The sequence below is a fragment of the Lemur catta genome, chromosome 2 (genome assembly GCF_020740605.2).
Source record: "Lemur catta isolate mLemCat1 chromosome 2, mLemCat1.pri, whole genome shotgun sequence".
Taxonomy (NCBI): Eukaryota; Metazoa; Chordata; class Mammalia; order Primates; family Lemuridae; genus Lemur; species Lemur catta.
The window spans coordinates 73,138,160-73,156,648 of record NC_059129.1 but is presented as its reverse complement, the minus strand read 5'-3'; the positions used below and the strand labels follow the sequence as shown (position 1 = coordinate 73,156,648).

Genomic DNA, 18,489 nt, shown 5'->3' with positions numbered 1-18,489 from the left:
TGCTCATTATTTTAATAAGTACAGTTATATATATATAACTCTCATACATTATTTTTAAAAGTAACAATATTAAATGGTTAAAAAGTTGTATTAATATTTACCTTCTGTGGAAGAGTTATATTTTTCTTGTTCTTCAATGAATTAAATGCACATAATGATGGAAACAAAAGAAAGAAATCAGCAAATTTATAGTTAGACATGGAAATGTGACTTAACACAAGGGCATGAATAATAAAAATGCATAACATATAATGTGACATGACAAATTGCAATGACAAACCATGAGGAAGTTCCAAGTATGGTACTAAAATTAATCAAAAAAATGAATACAGCAATTTAAAGATTTAAAATAAACCAAAAACATTGAGATATTACTATGCTTGGAATTTGAAAAGGATATTCCATAGTATTTTTTCATGCCTTTTAAGAATTGTATAATATTTCAGATCAGTTTTACTAAAACATTTTAACTTTAATCCATTTTGATTTTTATTGTAAAAGTATTTAAAGGCATACTTAATATTTATAACAAAACTTTTTGTTATGTCAAAAATGATAGTATTTCAGATGATTTGAAAGTTCCTATGATAAATGAAAAAATAAATTTCACTTTTTTACTAAATAGTAGGCATTTTCTTTGCACTGTGAAAACTATTCTGTAACTTTCTCCACATAACAAAATATAGTCTAATTTAAGGAATCCTTTCTTCCTTCTCAAATTAATTGTATTAAAATACACCAAAGTAAAATTACTTGTATTTCAAGGACTATGTTTCTTAGATAGTTCCTAACGCTTTATATTCACTTCCTTGTTGGCATACTATTTACTGAGGAACAATGGCTTATCTATATATTTCTGAAGGGGAGTATCATTAGAGTTTTAGGTAGCAGTTATAATAATGGAACACATAAAACATAATTGGCACACCACTAAGGGTTAGTTTATGAATGATCTTTAAATACTTCTTCAAAAGACAGCCAGTTGAACATTAAAAAAAATCACACGGTTCGTTTCAGAAACCCATACATTTTTATACAACCAATTATGTTGCCTTCAGCCTCACTCTACATAGGGCTACATTGGAACACAATGTTGAAATACAACAAGAGAAATTTCATGGACGTCTTTGCTTTCACTTACTACATACTATTAGAGTTACCTGAATTATAAGGTAACTTTTTCAACTACTTTATCTCAAAATCTGTATTGTGATCACCTCTTTGCTTTTCCCCTAAACCTACTTTAACATAATTAGACTCTACATAGCAAACAGGATAGCATTCTCAATTTTTAAAAGAAACTTTAAAATAGTTTTTCTAAAATTAAGCAAACATATCTATCAGTTGATTAACATTTAAAATAAGAGATATTGTTTTTATAGTACAAAAAGAGAGTAGTAAATCTGATTCACAAGAAAAAGAAAAACCCATACATCTAGTCAAAAAATCAAATTGTCCTGGCATACATACTAAAAACAATAATGTAGATAACTGTATCCTGAAACTGTTTTATTTTATAAGTGCATCAAAAAGTTGTATTAATATCCAGGAATCTAAACCATTCGAAATATTTATTCTTACCAACCAGCTGTTTATCAACTCAATTTTTTTTTTTAAAAAAAGAAAAGCACACTTTGTTAAAGATAAAAAGCAAACAAAAAGAAGACTGGAAGGAATTCAAGAGCAGTAGAGACTTAATCGATTGTAAATAAACTGCAGCCAGCATTAACCTTCACAGCAGATAGAGCTAAAGTTTAACAAATACCACAAGAAAAAAAAAATGATGTAATTCTACAGCCTTATGAACAATGAAATCAATCTTAAATAGAACATTCTAAATCCTATCTAACTCATAAATAAAATTAAAAATTGACTTTTAAAAGCATTTTAGGACAAATAAAGCTGTCATGTGAACTGTTCAGTTTGAAATAGATACATAATAAGATGATGGCAGACAGTATGATCTTTAACCAAAAGTCCCAAAGCACATATTAACATCATACAGAACACCAGATCTATTTGATTTGTAGAAGAACACTTAGATATAATAATACCTGTTTGTTAAGCACATTTTGAAAAAGCTGTATATATATAACTCTTAGGGTCATATATTTTAGGAACCTCAAAGGACCAAAAGTATTTATTAGTTTGTCATATTAAATATCAAAGTAACTCCATCAATGTCATTCTCAGTCATTCCCTTCTTCCCACCTCAATTCAATCCTTACAAATTGATGATTTCCCTGAAAGACAACTGTGAATACGAATATCACAAACAGTAACATTGATATTAACAATAGAAAATGTGCTTTTCTAAAAAACCAAAACCCAACATACACTCCAATTGATTTCACAGAAGCAGTTCTTATTTCTACAGAAATAATATAAGTATAATCTCAGTTTGTAAGTGTTCAATACCCATATATGCTTTTGAACCCGTAGAGTGTTTATTTGCAACTGGAGGAAATGCAAAGAATTTTAGGAGCACATCACTTTTTGAATACCAAAATATGGCCAGTAACAATGAGTTTGCAGCTAAACACCAAAATCTGTAGTTTTTTTAGTTGTGCAACAGGAGTTCATGAATAGATAGTTTAAATAAATACCAATTTTTTAAAAAAATCTAAATTTTAAAACAATTTCATCTGGGTTATTGTTAGAGTTTTAATAACATTAATTATGAATAATCTTCTCAAAATGTTCCCAGAAAAAAGAAAAGAAATTTTGTTAAGCTGTGTATTGATAATTCCAATGAATTAACTGCTATTTTAGAAAAGAAAGTCAGAGTTTCACAATGCATCATATTTTTCTGATTAGCTGAATGGATACCCTTATAGCAACCCTGAAAACTAATGTACAATATATATCAACAGGATATATTTAAAAAAAATAAATCCAGATTTTTTTGTACCAGTATTACTCTGTTAATAAGTTGTTACATCTTAAAATCTACACTAATTTTTCTATAATGAAGTATTCTGCATGGCAAACTATGCCACATCAATCTTTGAAACAATGCATTTATCTTCTTAAATCTTTAACATTTCTGTGGTACATTCAGTAAAGTGCTTCAATTAAGTGAGGAATAAAAGGTATTCAGAACCCTTAATATAGAATGAAATGAAAGTTTTACATCAACAATAATCAACACTATTAAAAAAATATTCAAAATGTTAACCTTTCAGTTGTTTCATAGGATGAAGCTTTTCAATAAATGTTTTAAATAGAAGTCCACTGCATTTATACTACAACCTTGAATTAAAAATTATTTCAATAAACTGTTTAACAAATTTCTGAAAAAATTATGTGATAATGAATACTGATAATAAATCATTTCACCTACAGAGGAATGGGATAGCACTTTGGGTCCCATGAAGAATATTGACTATTTTAACCCAGTATTTAAATCATCTAGCTCAGGCAGTTTAGAGAATTTAGTTTCTACTATCAAATCGCATACATTCATTCTCTCTCTCTCTCTCTGAAAATAAAACACAATGTAAATATGCATAAAATAAGGGAATCTTTAAGCAAAATTAGCTGTTGAAAAAGATGCTAAAATATGTGCCCTAAGTCATTTTTCATCATCAAACTTATATAAAAATATAAGATATTGCCAATCAAGTTAAAATAAAAAAAACCACTAGTAAAACATAGAATAAGATCAGGCGGTTAATTTTTTTAAAAATGTTTTAAAAGGTAAAGTAAATAGTCTCTTAAAATTTAAAAACCTCAGTACAATTTTATGTGTTATTTTCTTCCTTTGTTCTTTCAAAAAAAAAAAAAAAAACTGTTTCTAGCCTTCCATCCATTCTGTTAAATGATACCTAAAATTCATTCATTCACTCAATTAGCAGAAACCAAGTACACGCCATGAACCATTGTAACTAGGTGCTGGGGATAAAATTCCAAGGAACTTAACATTCTTAGAATTCAGCAAATTACATATAATCAAAATACTATTCATTTAATAAAAAGAGTATAAAAAGAGGAGGTTCATAAATCCAACATTTTTGGGCAATGATGTCTCTTTATTGGATACCTTGTTCTATACTGCTGCTCCTCACTGGCACTTGTGGGAGCTGTCTTCCCCTGCGATTGCTGAATGATGTGTCTGCTGGAGGAGACTGGGTTGGACTTCCCTGTCGATGCATTCTGTAGCAAAAACAAATGGGAGATGAAACGGTAACATTCCAATATGGCCTGACAAAAATCTTTTCCTCTTTCCTGTTTCTATTAAAATAAACATAAACCCCTTAACTGGGCCTTTGGAAGCAAAATCAAATACTTTTTATGATATGTGTAAAGGGAATACTACAACAAGGGGCAAAAAGAGACAGGGCAATGTCAGCCACACACAGTTCTGTATAATGAATTCCTGAACCGAGCAGAATCCGATTCACTTCTTTCCATTAACTTTCTATGGAGTTGTGCTTTCTGGGCAAATTATTCGTTTTTGGTAGTACTGAACCAAATATATCTAATTACAGCCTCTGGATCTTAACAACGTGGATAAATTAGTTAAGAAAGGCTGTCGCCTAAATTGCTACTATTAAATTGGTATATACTCTAGAATTACTTATAACTGTTAAGAATAATTCTAGCTACAGACTTTTATAAACTACTACTCACTTGTACTTCATTTTTAAATAGAAAAAAACTGTAATATATAACTAAAATAACCTTGGACACATGTCATAAAATATACTGGTACAAGGATTGAAATTACAAATGAAATATGAGAAGTGTGCAGATATATTACTACTGCCCAAGATTAAGCTGACTTCCATCTGCTGGTGTTCAAACATTTTTTTTAACTGTAGAACTTTAAAACACTCTAAGATTTTACTGAACACACAAAAAAGATTTTATTTTTTAAATTTCTCTTATACTTTTCCAGGTAATTTATCATAAATAATTTCACATAATTAAAAAATTATATATGAATATGCCACAAACAGATGAAAGGACATAACACAGCCAAATTTAATTTTCAATGATAGCTAATTGGCAGAAACTATAGAAAACCACTAGCACAGTGAATATAAATGCAAGTAATAGAGGATGTGGGAGAGGTTTAAGTGTCACAAAGAAAGGATTAAAAATTATGGCGTCATAATGAGTGAAAGCTTCGAGTGCTCAGGAAGGTACAACACCACACCAACACCCGGAGGCAGGACATGAATGCTGGGCTGGACACTGAATAGCGACCTTGTCAGAAGCGGAGAAGATGGCGCCGACCCTCCAGGGGCAAGGTGGTGCATAGAACACAGTGTTCTGACACTAGAGTGCTCACTCGACCTTGAGCGAGTGGGATGTTTTCCCCTAATGACTGGTTGATCAGTCGCTCTTGGGGGTGCGTGTCCCCTTCTAGAAAGACATGGTGGGAGAACCCTAAAACATTAGGGCCAAAAAAGATCTTCAGTCAGCAGGTTCGCATTAACTTTGATACCAACATATTTGTCCAAGGAAAACCCGGTTACTCATACAAGACAGTGATTTTAAAGAACCAGAAGAAAACCCATCACACAGTTACTGAAATGGAATTAAAATCAAACTGAAAAGTTATACTTGCACATGTGAATGCCAGGGGTATTCTAGGTTAGAGAGTAATCTAGGTTGCTCTAATGTAACAAACCTCTTTTAAGTTCCACAAGGGCAGAGACTTTTGTTTTTTATGGAACTCTGTCTTCATTGCCTAGAGATAGCAGCACAGAGAGCAAGAGCTCAATAAACATACGTTGATTGAATGAGTGAATGTAATTAGAATGATGAGTACAGGGATACTTCAAGTACTTGTATTCAAGAAGAAATACTGTAGAACTCTGTGTATATTTTTACAATGCTCATAATTTTACTCTGTAATAAGCAAATCTATGCCAAACAGATCTCAAAAGAACGATGCTTTTTGAGGTTAACCTAAGCAGATCACAAAACCAAAATAATACAATAAGATGGAGAATGTTTTACTAATTATACAACTGATTAAATGAAATGGCTGATAAATGGATAAAAGCATGTTTTCTCAGATATAATAATATCTGTAAAAATGTCCATTTATTGATAGTTATCTTAATATGGTGTTCAAAATTATTATAAAGCTAATTAATGAATTAAGGATTAAGAATTTAAAATGGATGTTTATATATATGTACATATTTAAAACAAATATATGCTTTTGTTTCTTTCATCATTTTTGGAATACATCTCCAATAACATGAATTTTTAAAATACCTAGTATGTATTATTTCGACAGAAGGAATTAAATAACACGTCATCCCTTTTAAAGCGATGTTATAAGATTCACTTATTAAGTCACTTAAAGTGTGTGAAAATAAAGAACACATGCTTATCACCAAAAGTATACAAAGAGAGCTTTATTTAACTTATATTCAGATTGATAATTTTTCTGTTAAGTAAAATGATTTTTACACCTATAATTATTTTAATTTAGGGTATCTTCTCCAATTCATAACAATAAAATGGGAAAATGTCAGGCTGTAGACAACAAATAGCTGCATAGCTTAGGTCTTTAATAAAGGTACATTCTATCTTCTTGAGCTATCAATTATTGCTTTTTTAGACCTAATTCAGACCCTGAAACCCGGACTGTAATCTCAATTTCCAAATTAATATATAAAGGAACTGACAATGTTCTACATATTAAAACTGTTCACCCATTCTAAATTGACTTTTCACAATACCTCAACTGTATAGAATTAATTTATATGGGATAGATTACATGATCAAGTCCTTTCCAATGATAGATTTTTATATATTACTCTTTAAAAGCCATTTTCATGAGAATAAACTTCAAGCAATCCTTGCTCAAAATACACTTCCTATATATATATATGGTTTGAAACTTGAATTATATATTTTCTACCCTAGTACTGAGAAATTTCATGGATATTGCAATTTTACTGAAATCTTGCTTCATTCATCAATGCAATTCATGAGTACTAAAAGAACAACCTGAAATGTAAATAATTTAGGTAAACTTTGTGTGGCATCAAACTAAATGGCAAAAGTATAAAAGGCAATTTCAGGGGCAAATAAATGGCTTCCTTGGTGAATACTACACAGCTTGTGATGTGATGTGACAGTGTTCTATCTCCCGACCCACAGTGCTTGCAGTGCCTGAAAACAGCCTGCAGTGTTTAAGGTTAATCATTTAGCACAAGATCTGTTTTTTCATAGACATAAACTAAAAGTTCCTCAATAAGGAAACAGTTCCTGCCATCAACCACTCTATAACAAGAATGACAGCACAGACCAAAGGAGAAGCACAGAAGTACTTTGCCTGAGGAAGAGAGAGGAATGTGGCAGCCAGGTTGAATTACAGGAAGGGAAACTGGAGAGAGGAAAAACGCAGAACTTGAAGCAAGAAAAGCAAGGTTTTGCAGAGGGAAGATAATAGAACCAAGTATAGTTTGCTGTAGGCAAGAGGCAAGGAGAATTAATCAAGAAATTCTGAGGTTTAGGAGTGTGAAGTTGAAAAAAACCAGGCTGTTGAGCCTTGATCTTTTCAATGGAATGAGATGCGCCAAGAATGTAAGGATTTAAGAATGAAAGAAATTTAGAACAAGCATGCAAAAGACTGAAACAGAGAGTGAATGAGGAATAAGTAAAATGATAGTAACAGCTATTCTTTACTGGGCAGCAGTGTGGGGCCATCTGTACATGTCAGGCACTAAATGTATGTGTGTGTACATATTTGCACATGTATGTATGAATATAGGTATGTGTGCATATATACACATACATATACATATGTATGTACTTTTTTGTATTCTTACACATGGCAAAATGTTATTATTACTCTTTTACAGATAAAAAAAACTGAGGGTCATAGAGTGACTTGCAAAAAGACAAAGAGCTAAAATGTGGTAGAGGCAGGATCCACAAAGGTCTGTTGAGTGCCAATGCTTACTCTCTTTTCTGCCTAGTGAGATGGAATATGTTTCTGTAGCATGACATGAAAAACAGAAATTTCACACCTCAGGTATACCATTAATCTTGTAACTCAAAATATTAATATTAGTATATGTTTAAGTATCAAATTGTTTGGCAAGACTTAACAGAATTGTGCTATGAGAGTTTGCAGGATCAAATATATGGGTAATGGCATTTAATGAACATCTACTCTGCCATATATGTATCTCTCCTAAAAATAAATAAGGTTTGTAGAGCTAAATTCCAATTCAAACTTATGTCTGACTTTGGTCCACCATCTCCAAATGCATATCCAAATATTTACTGTTGAGTTCAATCCATGACTGTTCTCTTCGCCTAAGACTAGTGCTTTGACTTGGACTCAACTAAAACACATTTCTCATGAAAACCTCAGGTCTTTAGTAAGGCATTTGTATTGATTCAAATGGTCTTGCAGTAAACTCCTCCTACTGATGCCTAAAAATGACTTGTTAAAGGGTGGACATGTATGTGGTCTTTAAGGTCAAGTTTTCAAAAATGATTCCTCCTTTGATGGCCCCTTACAGGCCTGCACAGGCTCTTTTAAACAGCAACAGTACAACATAAAATGAATATTTAAGCAATTTTAAATAGCCAAAAAAAGCCTCCCCCAGTTAGGATGCAGAGTGTAGGTTCCACAAGAAGTCAAGTCACTAGAACGGAATGCAGAAATAATGCTACCAATTTTCATAGCTGAATGCATATCAAGGTGAAAAACTAGACATTTAGTAAGGAGTTTTCCCCCAAAATATGAGTACTGCTTTAAATGGCTAGGCACAAAAGACATAAATCAGTTCTGTTTGTCTTCTATCTGTAAGTGGTCATCATATCTTTCGAAGTAGTTTCTTAGAAGTTTATCCCTCATGAGGCCAAGTTTGTTGAAGCCAACAAAGAGCCTTTAAAATTATGATCAATAAAAAGCAAATTCTGTCAGAATCCAATGCATGACTGTATGGTTATGACTCCTTTTGGGAAGTTATTAACTCCCAAAGGCTAAGAATCAGTGTCCAAAGCATTCATACTGTGACTTTGGTTTACCTGTAGCTAGACGTAAACCCATAGTATCTTCTGAAGAAATGAGAGCTAATATAAGCTAGAAAATCTAGGCCAATTCTTCTGTTATAACTAGCCATTCAGTAATTCACTTAAAAATTGGGATTGTAATTTATACTGTAATAAAAATCAATGAAGAGTTTTAATTATGATCAAATAAATCTACACATCTAAAAGGTTAACGCTTTCTATTTTAAAATCTACAAAATAAAGGCAGGAGTAATATGAATATGGTCCTTAAGCAGTAAACATCTGAGGATGGTGGGCAATCAACTCTTTGCTATTCTTATTGGAGGGTGGGAGGAAATGTGTTTATCCACAGAGTATTTTCAGAGTTGCAGAGACAGATGCCAAATATCATTCATCTGGAGTTATGCACCTTCAGTTGACCCTGGAATCATCTAGCATTTTTTTAAAATAGTATCCTATTGTCAAAAAAACTTGCTCATTGATATATGCTAAACATAAAACTGAACATAGAAGTCACTCAACTAGTATTTGTTAAATTAATGAAAGAATATTGATTGAAACAAAAAGAATATAACTTTGAGAAAAAAATTAATCATGTCAAAATAATTGAAATTGTGTGTGTGGAGGGGGCTGAGAATGACGGTTGAAGATTGAAAATTTTGCTAAGGAACTCAAGTCATTTACAAAGACAGTAAAGAAACTGCAATTAGCTGAGTTGAAATTAAAGCATGTAAAAATAGTTATATAATTAAATTTGTTTCATTACAGGCTATCTGTTTATCTATCTGCCTCATTTCCTTCCTCAAAACCCAACAGTTTTTTGTGTCCCCTGTATCCTTATTCCATTGAAAGTCATGTTCCCTAAATAGCCAGTATCTCCATGGACCATTGGCCAGGAGTAAATTTCATCTCCCTTTATCCATGTCCTTAACATGTCTTACACGTAACTCAACTCAGTGGTAATATCCTCTATTTTGTTCCTTGAACTTAGCACATGGCACATATGTGTTAACTGGATGAATCACTGAATTGTACAGATTCTATCTTAACCAAGCCTATTGGGATAGCCAACTCGGTGTCTTGCATCTGCCCTGGATCTTTTGATCCCCTTCCAAAAGGTTGTCAAAGTGATCTATAAAAGGAAACTCAAAACTGATCCTCTGCTGCTCATACTTATAGCATATCAATGGCTCATGGATGAACAAATAATTTAAAATCTATAAGGTATTAACATGGCATAGTTATGTCATTCATTTAACCACTCATGATTTCTCCAATTTTATTTTCAGCCCTCTTTCCTATCCCCTGAATCCTGTTCTCCACTCCAAAATTGGTATAGTTTCCTCAAACTCAAGAATGCATTTCCAGTCTCAGTGTTTTCTCACATTGTTCTCTTTCATGGAATACTCTATTCTTCACATATACTTTTAACTGCCTGGATTTGGCTCAAGTGACATCTATTTATGAAGCATTTCCTAGTTTCATCCTTACCCATTTCTTTCTCTGTGTTCTCATTCAACCTGTGCATAATTCTTTAATAACCACTATGACACTTGAATATTCTCATTAACTTAAATCTGTGTCTCTGAACATGCTCTCAATAATTGCTGGATAAATGAATGGGTGAATAAATATATGTTAACTGGACTTTTTAGGTGTTTTCACACCTATGTGAAAAAAGTGTCAAAATGTTACACCTAAAAATGCTCAAAAACTTTCTGAAATTGGACACATTGCATACAAAAGGTCAGTAATACCTTATAATTTTTACATTAACTCAGCATATATCTTTTGTTTTAATATACAAGTACAGTCTCAGATTACGCATTTGTAGAAAAGAAATTTTTTTAAAAGATAACATTATCCAGATAAATGACACTCTCAAAATATTTGCACATCCCAGGTCCTATATTCATTAGCAACATTTAAAATGATCTCAGAAACAAAACATTAATGCCCTAATATGCATAAAAGAATGAGAATAGATTTAATCTTCATTAGTAATCAGAATGATCACTAAGAGAGATATATGAGATTTGTTTTTAAACCCTAAGATTTAAGGGCTTTCTTCAAATCAACCTTCTCTTATTTCTTCAATGAGACCATTCCCACATGGGGGTAGATTTAGTTACATGAATGTATTTAAACATCACAGCTTGTGTTTAAGAACTGCTTATGTGAAATGAAGAGTGAGGGCATCCCAAATATATCAGTGAAACAGAAGATGGCAGCACAGCACAACACCAAGCCTACCTTTCTGTATCAGAGGCAGTGCCTTTCCTAGTCTGTTTTTGGATGCTAGATCTTTCAGACTTTCGGGAGTGCCTGTGGAATGAAATGTTAAAGAAATACAAAATATATGATGAATAAAGCTACATTAATATCATACAATGATAAAAGCAACAGACATGAAAGATGGCAACTGTCTTACCTAAATGGCTTTGTCAGTACTTTTCAAAATGAAAAAAAAAAAAAAAATTAAAAATCAGAATTGGTGCCACGTGGAAGATAAAAGTTGCCCAGTAGGAGACACAAAAAGATGATATTCCATTAGTCTAGACAGCTATGTCTACAGCAGTGATATAATACAGACCCCTGCTGAGCAACTTTGCCTCCACTCATTGGTGAGTAAACAAATACAACGGTGAAATGTAATGATGATAAATGTGATGATGGTGATGGTTCAGGTGCTGAAAGACCTCAAAGGGGTGAAGCGCCCTCTAGTTTTACAAGTTGAAACTTGGTACTACAAAGATTTTTTTGTTTGTTTTGTCCCCCACAAAATTGTGAAGGAAAGAGAACAAAAATGCTGTAGTGAAAAATGTTTGACATAAGTTAAAGTGTTTATATCAACTATTAAAATTATTTTAAAAATTATCATAAAGATGCTTTTGTAAACCACATAGTGTTTTTTAAAAAGCACATAGCATTTAATTACATGTCACAAATCAGAGAATTAATAAAGCCTTCAATTTATTTTACTTTCCAATTATATTATACATATGTACACTGAACATTTGAAACTTGAAATGCATTTTCCCATAGAAATAATGTTTGTATATATAGCTTACTTCCCCAAAAATGTCTGAACTACTATATATTTAAAATAAATAATACAAAATATTGTGGTAAAAAAACTCACACTTTCATAAAAGAGAAAGCATAAGAATGTGTAGGTTTATATTGAATATTGATTATCTACACTTCATGCTTGTTTTTCTTTCCTGATGTCCTTTTCTTCCAACAATACTGAGACAATTTTCTGTGTTATTAATGTCAGACATCCTAACCAAGAATCCAGCATAAGTCAAGTCCTGCTAGGAACTAGGAATGCACATCCAAGTACAAAGTCTGCCTTCACAGGCTGCTACACAGACTGGGGCTGCTCATCTCTCCCCATCTCTTCTACTTTTGCTAGAAACTGAATTCACATTATTTTGCCCCTCCAATTCAGGATCTCAGCTATGTGTTCTTCAGCCTTATGTTACTCAGATAGCCTACTTCTATGAAAAAAGGGAAGAAACAGAGGGAGATATTTCTCACTTACCATATTCCCTTACTAGTTGGAAAAGAGGTTACTTGATATATTGAGGGATAACTCTATGCCAGGCACTGAGGGAGGTATGAACTTACTTCACCTCCATGACAATCCTTTATGAAGGTGTCATCTCTATTTTACAGATGAAGAAACAGGCTCCGGGCAAGGGGACTCAGTCAGAAAGCAGCAAATCTAGGATTAAATATTAACATGTCTGTCTAGCTCCCAAGCTGTCTCAGCAAAGAGAGTGAAGGAGGTAGATTCTGACACAAGTCCTATGGGTACGCCTTTGTTTAAGATGAAAGAAACCATGAAATCTGGTACAGGCCTAGGAAAGCACTAATAGATGAATCTCTCTCTGACATTAAGCTTCTTATTTATGTTATTGCTTCTACAGTCAGGAGAGGAGATTGTAGGGTGGTAGGAGAGCAGCAAAGCACATAGGACATGACTGAAATCAATGGGACACGGTTGTTGGGACGGGAAGCTTGTTCCTAAAGTACAGGGAAGGAAGGCATATGTATAACAGGAGGATGAGAAGGAGAGAGGTAGGGTAAGTAGGTCTGCAGGCCTAGGAGGATCTCAAAATAAAAAAGTAGTATACAGTTCTGAGAAATGTATGCTTGGTATAGTGCTCCAGACAACTGCATGGGAGAGCAAATGTTCCTTTTCTCATAGAATCTTCAGCACAGGAAGAGCAGATGAGAGCAGAGAATCTCAGGAAGACCCATGAAACTCAATGTCATTAAAGGGTTTTCACTCACTCATTTATTCATTCAACAAATACTTGTTGAGCATATATATGTTCTAGGCACTGTTTTAGGTGCCTGGAGTATGTCTGTGAAAACAAAAAACAAAGATCTCTACCTTCAAGGAATTTACATTTTGCTGGAGGAACACAAAAAAATAAACAACAAAAAGAATCTCAAACAGGTACATTATAAAGTATGGGAGAAAGTGACAAATGCCAACAACAATGAAAACATAAACCAGGGCAAGAAGGATCAGAAGCATAGGGGTGAGGCAGGGGTTTAGGGGCAGGTGTTGATTGCAATTTTAAGTAGGGTAGTTGGGAAGGATTTATTGAGATGGTGACATTTTAACAAAGACTTAAGGGGAGGGAGTTAGTCATGTATATATCTAGCGAGAGCATCCCAGGAAAAGGAAATAGCAAATGCATAGGCCCTAAGGCAGGGGTGTGTGTACGGTACATTCAAGGAATAGTAAGGAGGCCAGTGTAGCAGGAGTTGAGAAATGAATCAGATTAGAAAAGTTCAAAGGAGAAGGGAGAGGGACTGTACAGAAGGAGAAGGGACTGTGCAGACTCTGGTGGGCTTTCATACAAACTGCACAATAACAGGGTTACAGGCATCTTTCTTTTTATTCCTAGTAATGTCTATTAATCTTTCTAGATCCAACTGAGATTTCATGTCTTCCGTGAAACTTTCAAACTCTTTCTTCTCTCTTCATCCCCTAAAACTTAATGGATTCATATACTAGATTGATTATGACAGTAATTGATGATGGTGATGAGGACAACGATGATGATGATGGCACTGATAATATTTAACATTTACTAAGCGCTTTCTCTGTGTTAGCATCATATTTTATCTGCATTATTTCATTTAATCTTCTTGCCAGTCCGAAGAGGTAGGCGCTACTTTTTTATCCCTTTCAAGGATAAGGAGATTGAGAATTAGAGAGTCTAAATAATTTGTTCTAGTTCACATAATCATTAAATGTTGAGCCAGGAGGTACAGTGAGAATCCATAATCTCAGCAGCAGTAATTATGTTGCATCTCTGGCATAAACAACACTGGAGCATGGATTCTAGAGTCAGACTGGGTTTAATCTCAGCTGTTTCTGGCTAGCTGGGTGAGTTCAGTCAAGTTGCTTAACCTCTCTGTGCTTCAGTTTTTTTACCTGCAAAATGGCAATAATATTATCATCTTCTAATTTTAAATATGTCAATATTACTTAATTTTTGTTTTGTAATATTTGTAGTTTTGTAGTATTATATAGAACTAGTATTTGTAGTGGTTTTCTGTGCTTCAGTTTTTTTACCTGCAAAATGGCAATATTATCATCTTTTAATTTTAAATATGTCAATATTACTTAATTTTTGTTTCATAATATTTGTAGTTTTGTGGTATTATATAGAACTAGTATTTGTAGTGGTTTTAGCCTTACTTAGAACTAGCAAGTGATGTGCTATTAAAGTATTGTTTTAAATAATGTATATTTGTTTCATGAAAGCAAATACTCTTATTCCTCTATAAGAGTATAAAACATAGAGCCAGTGCTCCATAACTGGATAATAAATATTCAACCAGAGGCTCATAATCAAACCTTTTTGTTTTTAATCTTATTAAGGATGATCTGTTTTTCTCTTCAAATACCATTGAAATGAACTTTCATTGAAGATTCTTCTAAAGATGTCTACAAAAGGTATGTCTTTATAATTCTTCTAAAAATTAACACAATCTACAAATTGAGTTAAATGATAAGCAATTAATTGTATTAATTTCATGTAAAGTAAGAACAGAGAAGGAAATAGAAAATTCCTTTTTTTTTCTTTTTGAGACAGAGTCTTAGCCTGTTGCCTGGGCTAGAGTGAGTGCCGTGGCGTCAGCCTAGTTCACAGCAACCTCAAACTCCTGGGCTGAAGCGATCCTACTGCCTCAGCCTCCCGAGTAGCTGGGACTACAGGCATGCACCACCATGCCCGGCTAATTTTTTCTACATATATTTTTAGTTGTCCATATGATTTCTTTCTATTTTTAATAGAGACAGGGCTTCGCTCTTGCTCAGGCTGGTCTCGAACTCCTGAGCTCAAACGATCCACCTGCCTCGGCCTCCCAGAGTGCTAGGATTATAGGCGTGAGCCACCGTGCCTGGCCTAGAAAATTCTAATGTCTTTTTTACCTCAAATATTAAGTTATAGCTAAAAATATATTGCATATTTTAACACACCTATTTTCTAGAATAAGTAGAGGCTTGAGATATGTAAAATAGGAAAAGTTAGAAAATCCATCATATTCATGTACTATACTATTAAAACTATTGATTATGTAATCACAAAATGGATCACAGTAAAATGAATTGCCTTCTACCTTACACTATACTAAGTTCCTCATGGAACTTTGTTTGGGTTGTAACTGCAACATCAACACCTAGCATATAGTGTAGCTCAGTAAGTGTTTGTTGAATGGATGGTTAAAAAAAGGTAATATTTTGAGTATTACCATAAAATTTGACAGCCTAAAAATTACAATAAGCAAAAAACTAACTAAGGTTATAAAATCCAGTTTACATCAAATCAAATAAATGTAGAAATAAAACTTTACATTGTTTCCTGGGCTTCAGCAAAATATAAAATACCATAAATTAAATATGCCTTCAGGTTTATCACCTAATGTATAACAAACTGTCAGTCACTATTGTGGGCCCAATGTATGTTTTATTATGATGCAACAAGGCAGCATAGACTCAATTTTAGAGTCTATGGGACATTAGAATTCAGCTAGTCCATCTACAATGAGCTATGTTTACAGATGAGAAACTGAGTCCAGAAAAGTTTAAGACTTATCCAAGGTAATCTAGGCCTTAATGACCTGGTGAAAACACCATCATTTCCCCATGTGCAAATTTCTCTGTTGACTCTGTCATACAATGACTTCGAATGATTTTATTTTTATTGAAAAGATGTATGTGCAGAAGTGGACATTTCAGTGTTTCTGTCATGTCTTATTTATTTTTTGTGTTAACATGCTTTTTTGCCCTATTAAAATTTTTCTTCTTTATATTATTATTTATAAAGAACACTTTTTTAAACATATAAGAATGAGAAATCCTGAATTGTTTTCTTTATTTGCAATTTAATAGCTGTGCTTCTTAGTTCACAGGGCACAAATGAAATTGTTTAAAAGTTATGAAAGTACATTCAAATGTAATGTATAACAATTATGTTATTATTAAATTAAAGCAAGAATAATAATCAGAAAACTGGGGATGCTCCTAATTAAACCTCAATTCTTTTCAAGTTCCATTTTCAATCATTATTCCCTTTCCTTCTAATACTTTAAATGTAAAGATTTATGAAATATACTTATGAAAAAAGAGATAACTGTTAAGTAAAGGAATGTGCTACTTTCCTTTACTTTTCAGTACCTAATTTCAGTTAAAGCTACTCCCTGAAGATATGGGTAAATAAAGCCTTTCTAAAGATATTATAATTCTATTAAAAATAAAATTAATGTTAATAAAATATTATTATTTAAGACTGTTTTATAACAAAATGAAAATGTAATATGTTCTGCTTTGGGGAAAATGTAACAAAAATTTGCCATATAATGTTTTCATTTAATTAGAACTAACACTGATATAATAAAAATACATCTGTCTAAATGCTAGCTGACTATTTAGATGGCTTGTACTATGTTAATGTAGTATGCAAATCTCTATCATCCTATTTACTCTTATGTTTGGGATGGAAAAAATTAGATTTGAATAGAGTCAACCTAAATAAGAAATATTCATATGTAGTGAATATATATGCACGCAATTAAGATACATTTACCCTCCTCTGTGTGTGTATACATATATATATATATATACACATACATACATACAGAAAAACTACAATCTTTAAATAGACTCACTAAGTATTTTAGTACATGGGTACATTTCATTCATTCAAATAAAGGGCATTTTTGAAAAGCACTGATAATAAAGTACACTATGAGGCAAAAAGAAATACTAAGTAATGCATTGAATTTATAAGTAGTTCTATGTTAACTCCACATATATTGGCAACTGCCATGAATTCTGGAAGTGAAAAAGTATGTGACTTGTTTATACCAGAAATATTTTTAATGGAGAAAGAAGATTAATTTACTTTAAATCAGAAGAAACCACTTAATACTGTTAACAGGTCAAGGATTCTTATAGACAAGTAGTTGCTACCAAGTAACAGGTATGGGAAACTATACAAATTTAGTTATGTGCAAAAGAAATTAGAGCTAATTTAGCAGAACAACTCAGGAATTAATCTTAAATACAGTGGGATGTTTACTTATTTGAATAAATTTAAGTTCTGGAAAATAGGGTTATTTAATCCAATATTTTTAGTATTTGTGTCATGTACCAATAAATTGCACCCTTAAAATATTTATATATTGATGCAAAAATATTCTCAATCAAAACATTTGAGTTAGTAACTCCAAGCCAGTGACATGTTAAAATACATCTCAAAATGTGCCCAATGAGAATATTTCATTTTCTTGAATAAAAAGCATTTACCAAATAGTTTAAAGTTGAATTAGATAATAATAATAATTTACACTAGCTTTTCATATTTCAGGATGATTGATTAAACTGTAAACATTAAATCAGAACCCTGAAATTTCAGGGGCATATTAAAATACATTTTTTTTTTCCTAAATGGCTACTCAAATTTTGGTTAACTTCAAACTACAACCAGATCTAAGTTTTGTTAAGATTCATAGAATTATGTACATACAGGTTCATAAACATTACTTTTATGTATTACAATAATGCTATTTATAAAGAAATACTGTGTTATTGGAATGATTTTTAAGTCTTAACATTTTTAGAAATAAAACTACAAGGAAATTTCACTACCATTTTAAAGTCAGAAACATTTCCTGGAGTTCCAAATTTGTGTATTTTCTTCTTCATAATTGTTTTAAACATCCTACAACTTCTAGAAAACATTCCTAGGTCCTGATACACCTTCCTCCATGTTAATTCCAAATAAATCTATGGTACCACTTGAGATAACATCAAGACTGCTTAGTAAATTTTAATGCTTATTAAAATTAAATTATGGAGAGATGGTTCATTAAAAATTGCGTCTGTGCACACATTTATGCTGTGGGAAATAAGAAGGGAACTAAATGCTATTCGACTCATTTAAAAACACTAGAGAGCTC

General features: G+C 32.4%; 1 protein-coding gene across 50 annotated transcripts in view; it reads right to left on the bottom strand.

The window, feature by feature from the left end:
- The window catches only part of RIMS1 (regulating synaptic membrane exocytosis 1), a 462,299-nt gene that overhangs the window by 104,419 nt on the left and 339,391 nt on the right, over positions 1 to 18,489 (bottom strand). For 21 of the 50 annotated variants that reach the window (XM_045543853.1, XM_045543834.1, XM_045543845.1 and 18 more), the window contains one exon: positions 4,043 to 4,155. In XM_045543853.1, the coding sequence (XP_045399809.1) occupies positions 4,043 to 4,155 (113 nt within the window). Of the gene's footprint in view, positions 1 to 101; positions 132 to 4,042; positions 4,156 to 5,211; positions 5,395 to 11,250; positions 11,323 to 18,489 lie in introns of all 50 variants that reach the window. The other 29 variants (XM_045543832.1, XM_045543837.1, XM_045543865.1 and 26 more) reach the window with 5 other exon arrangements.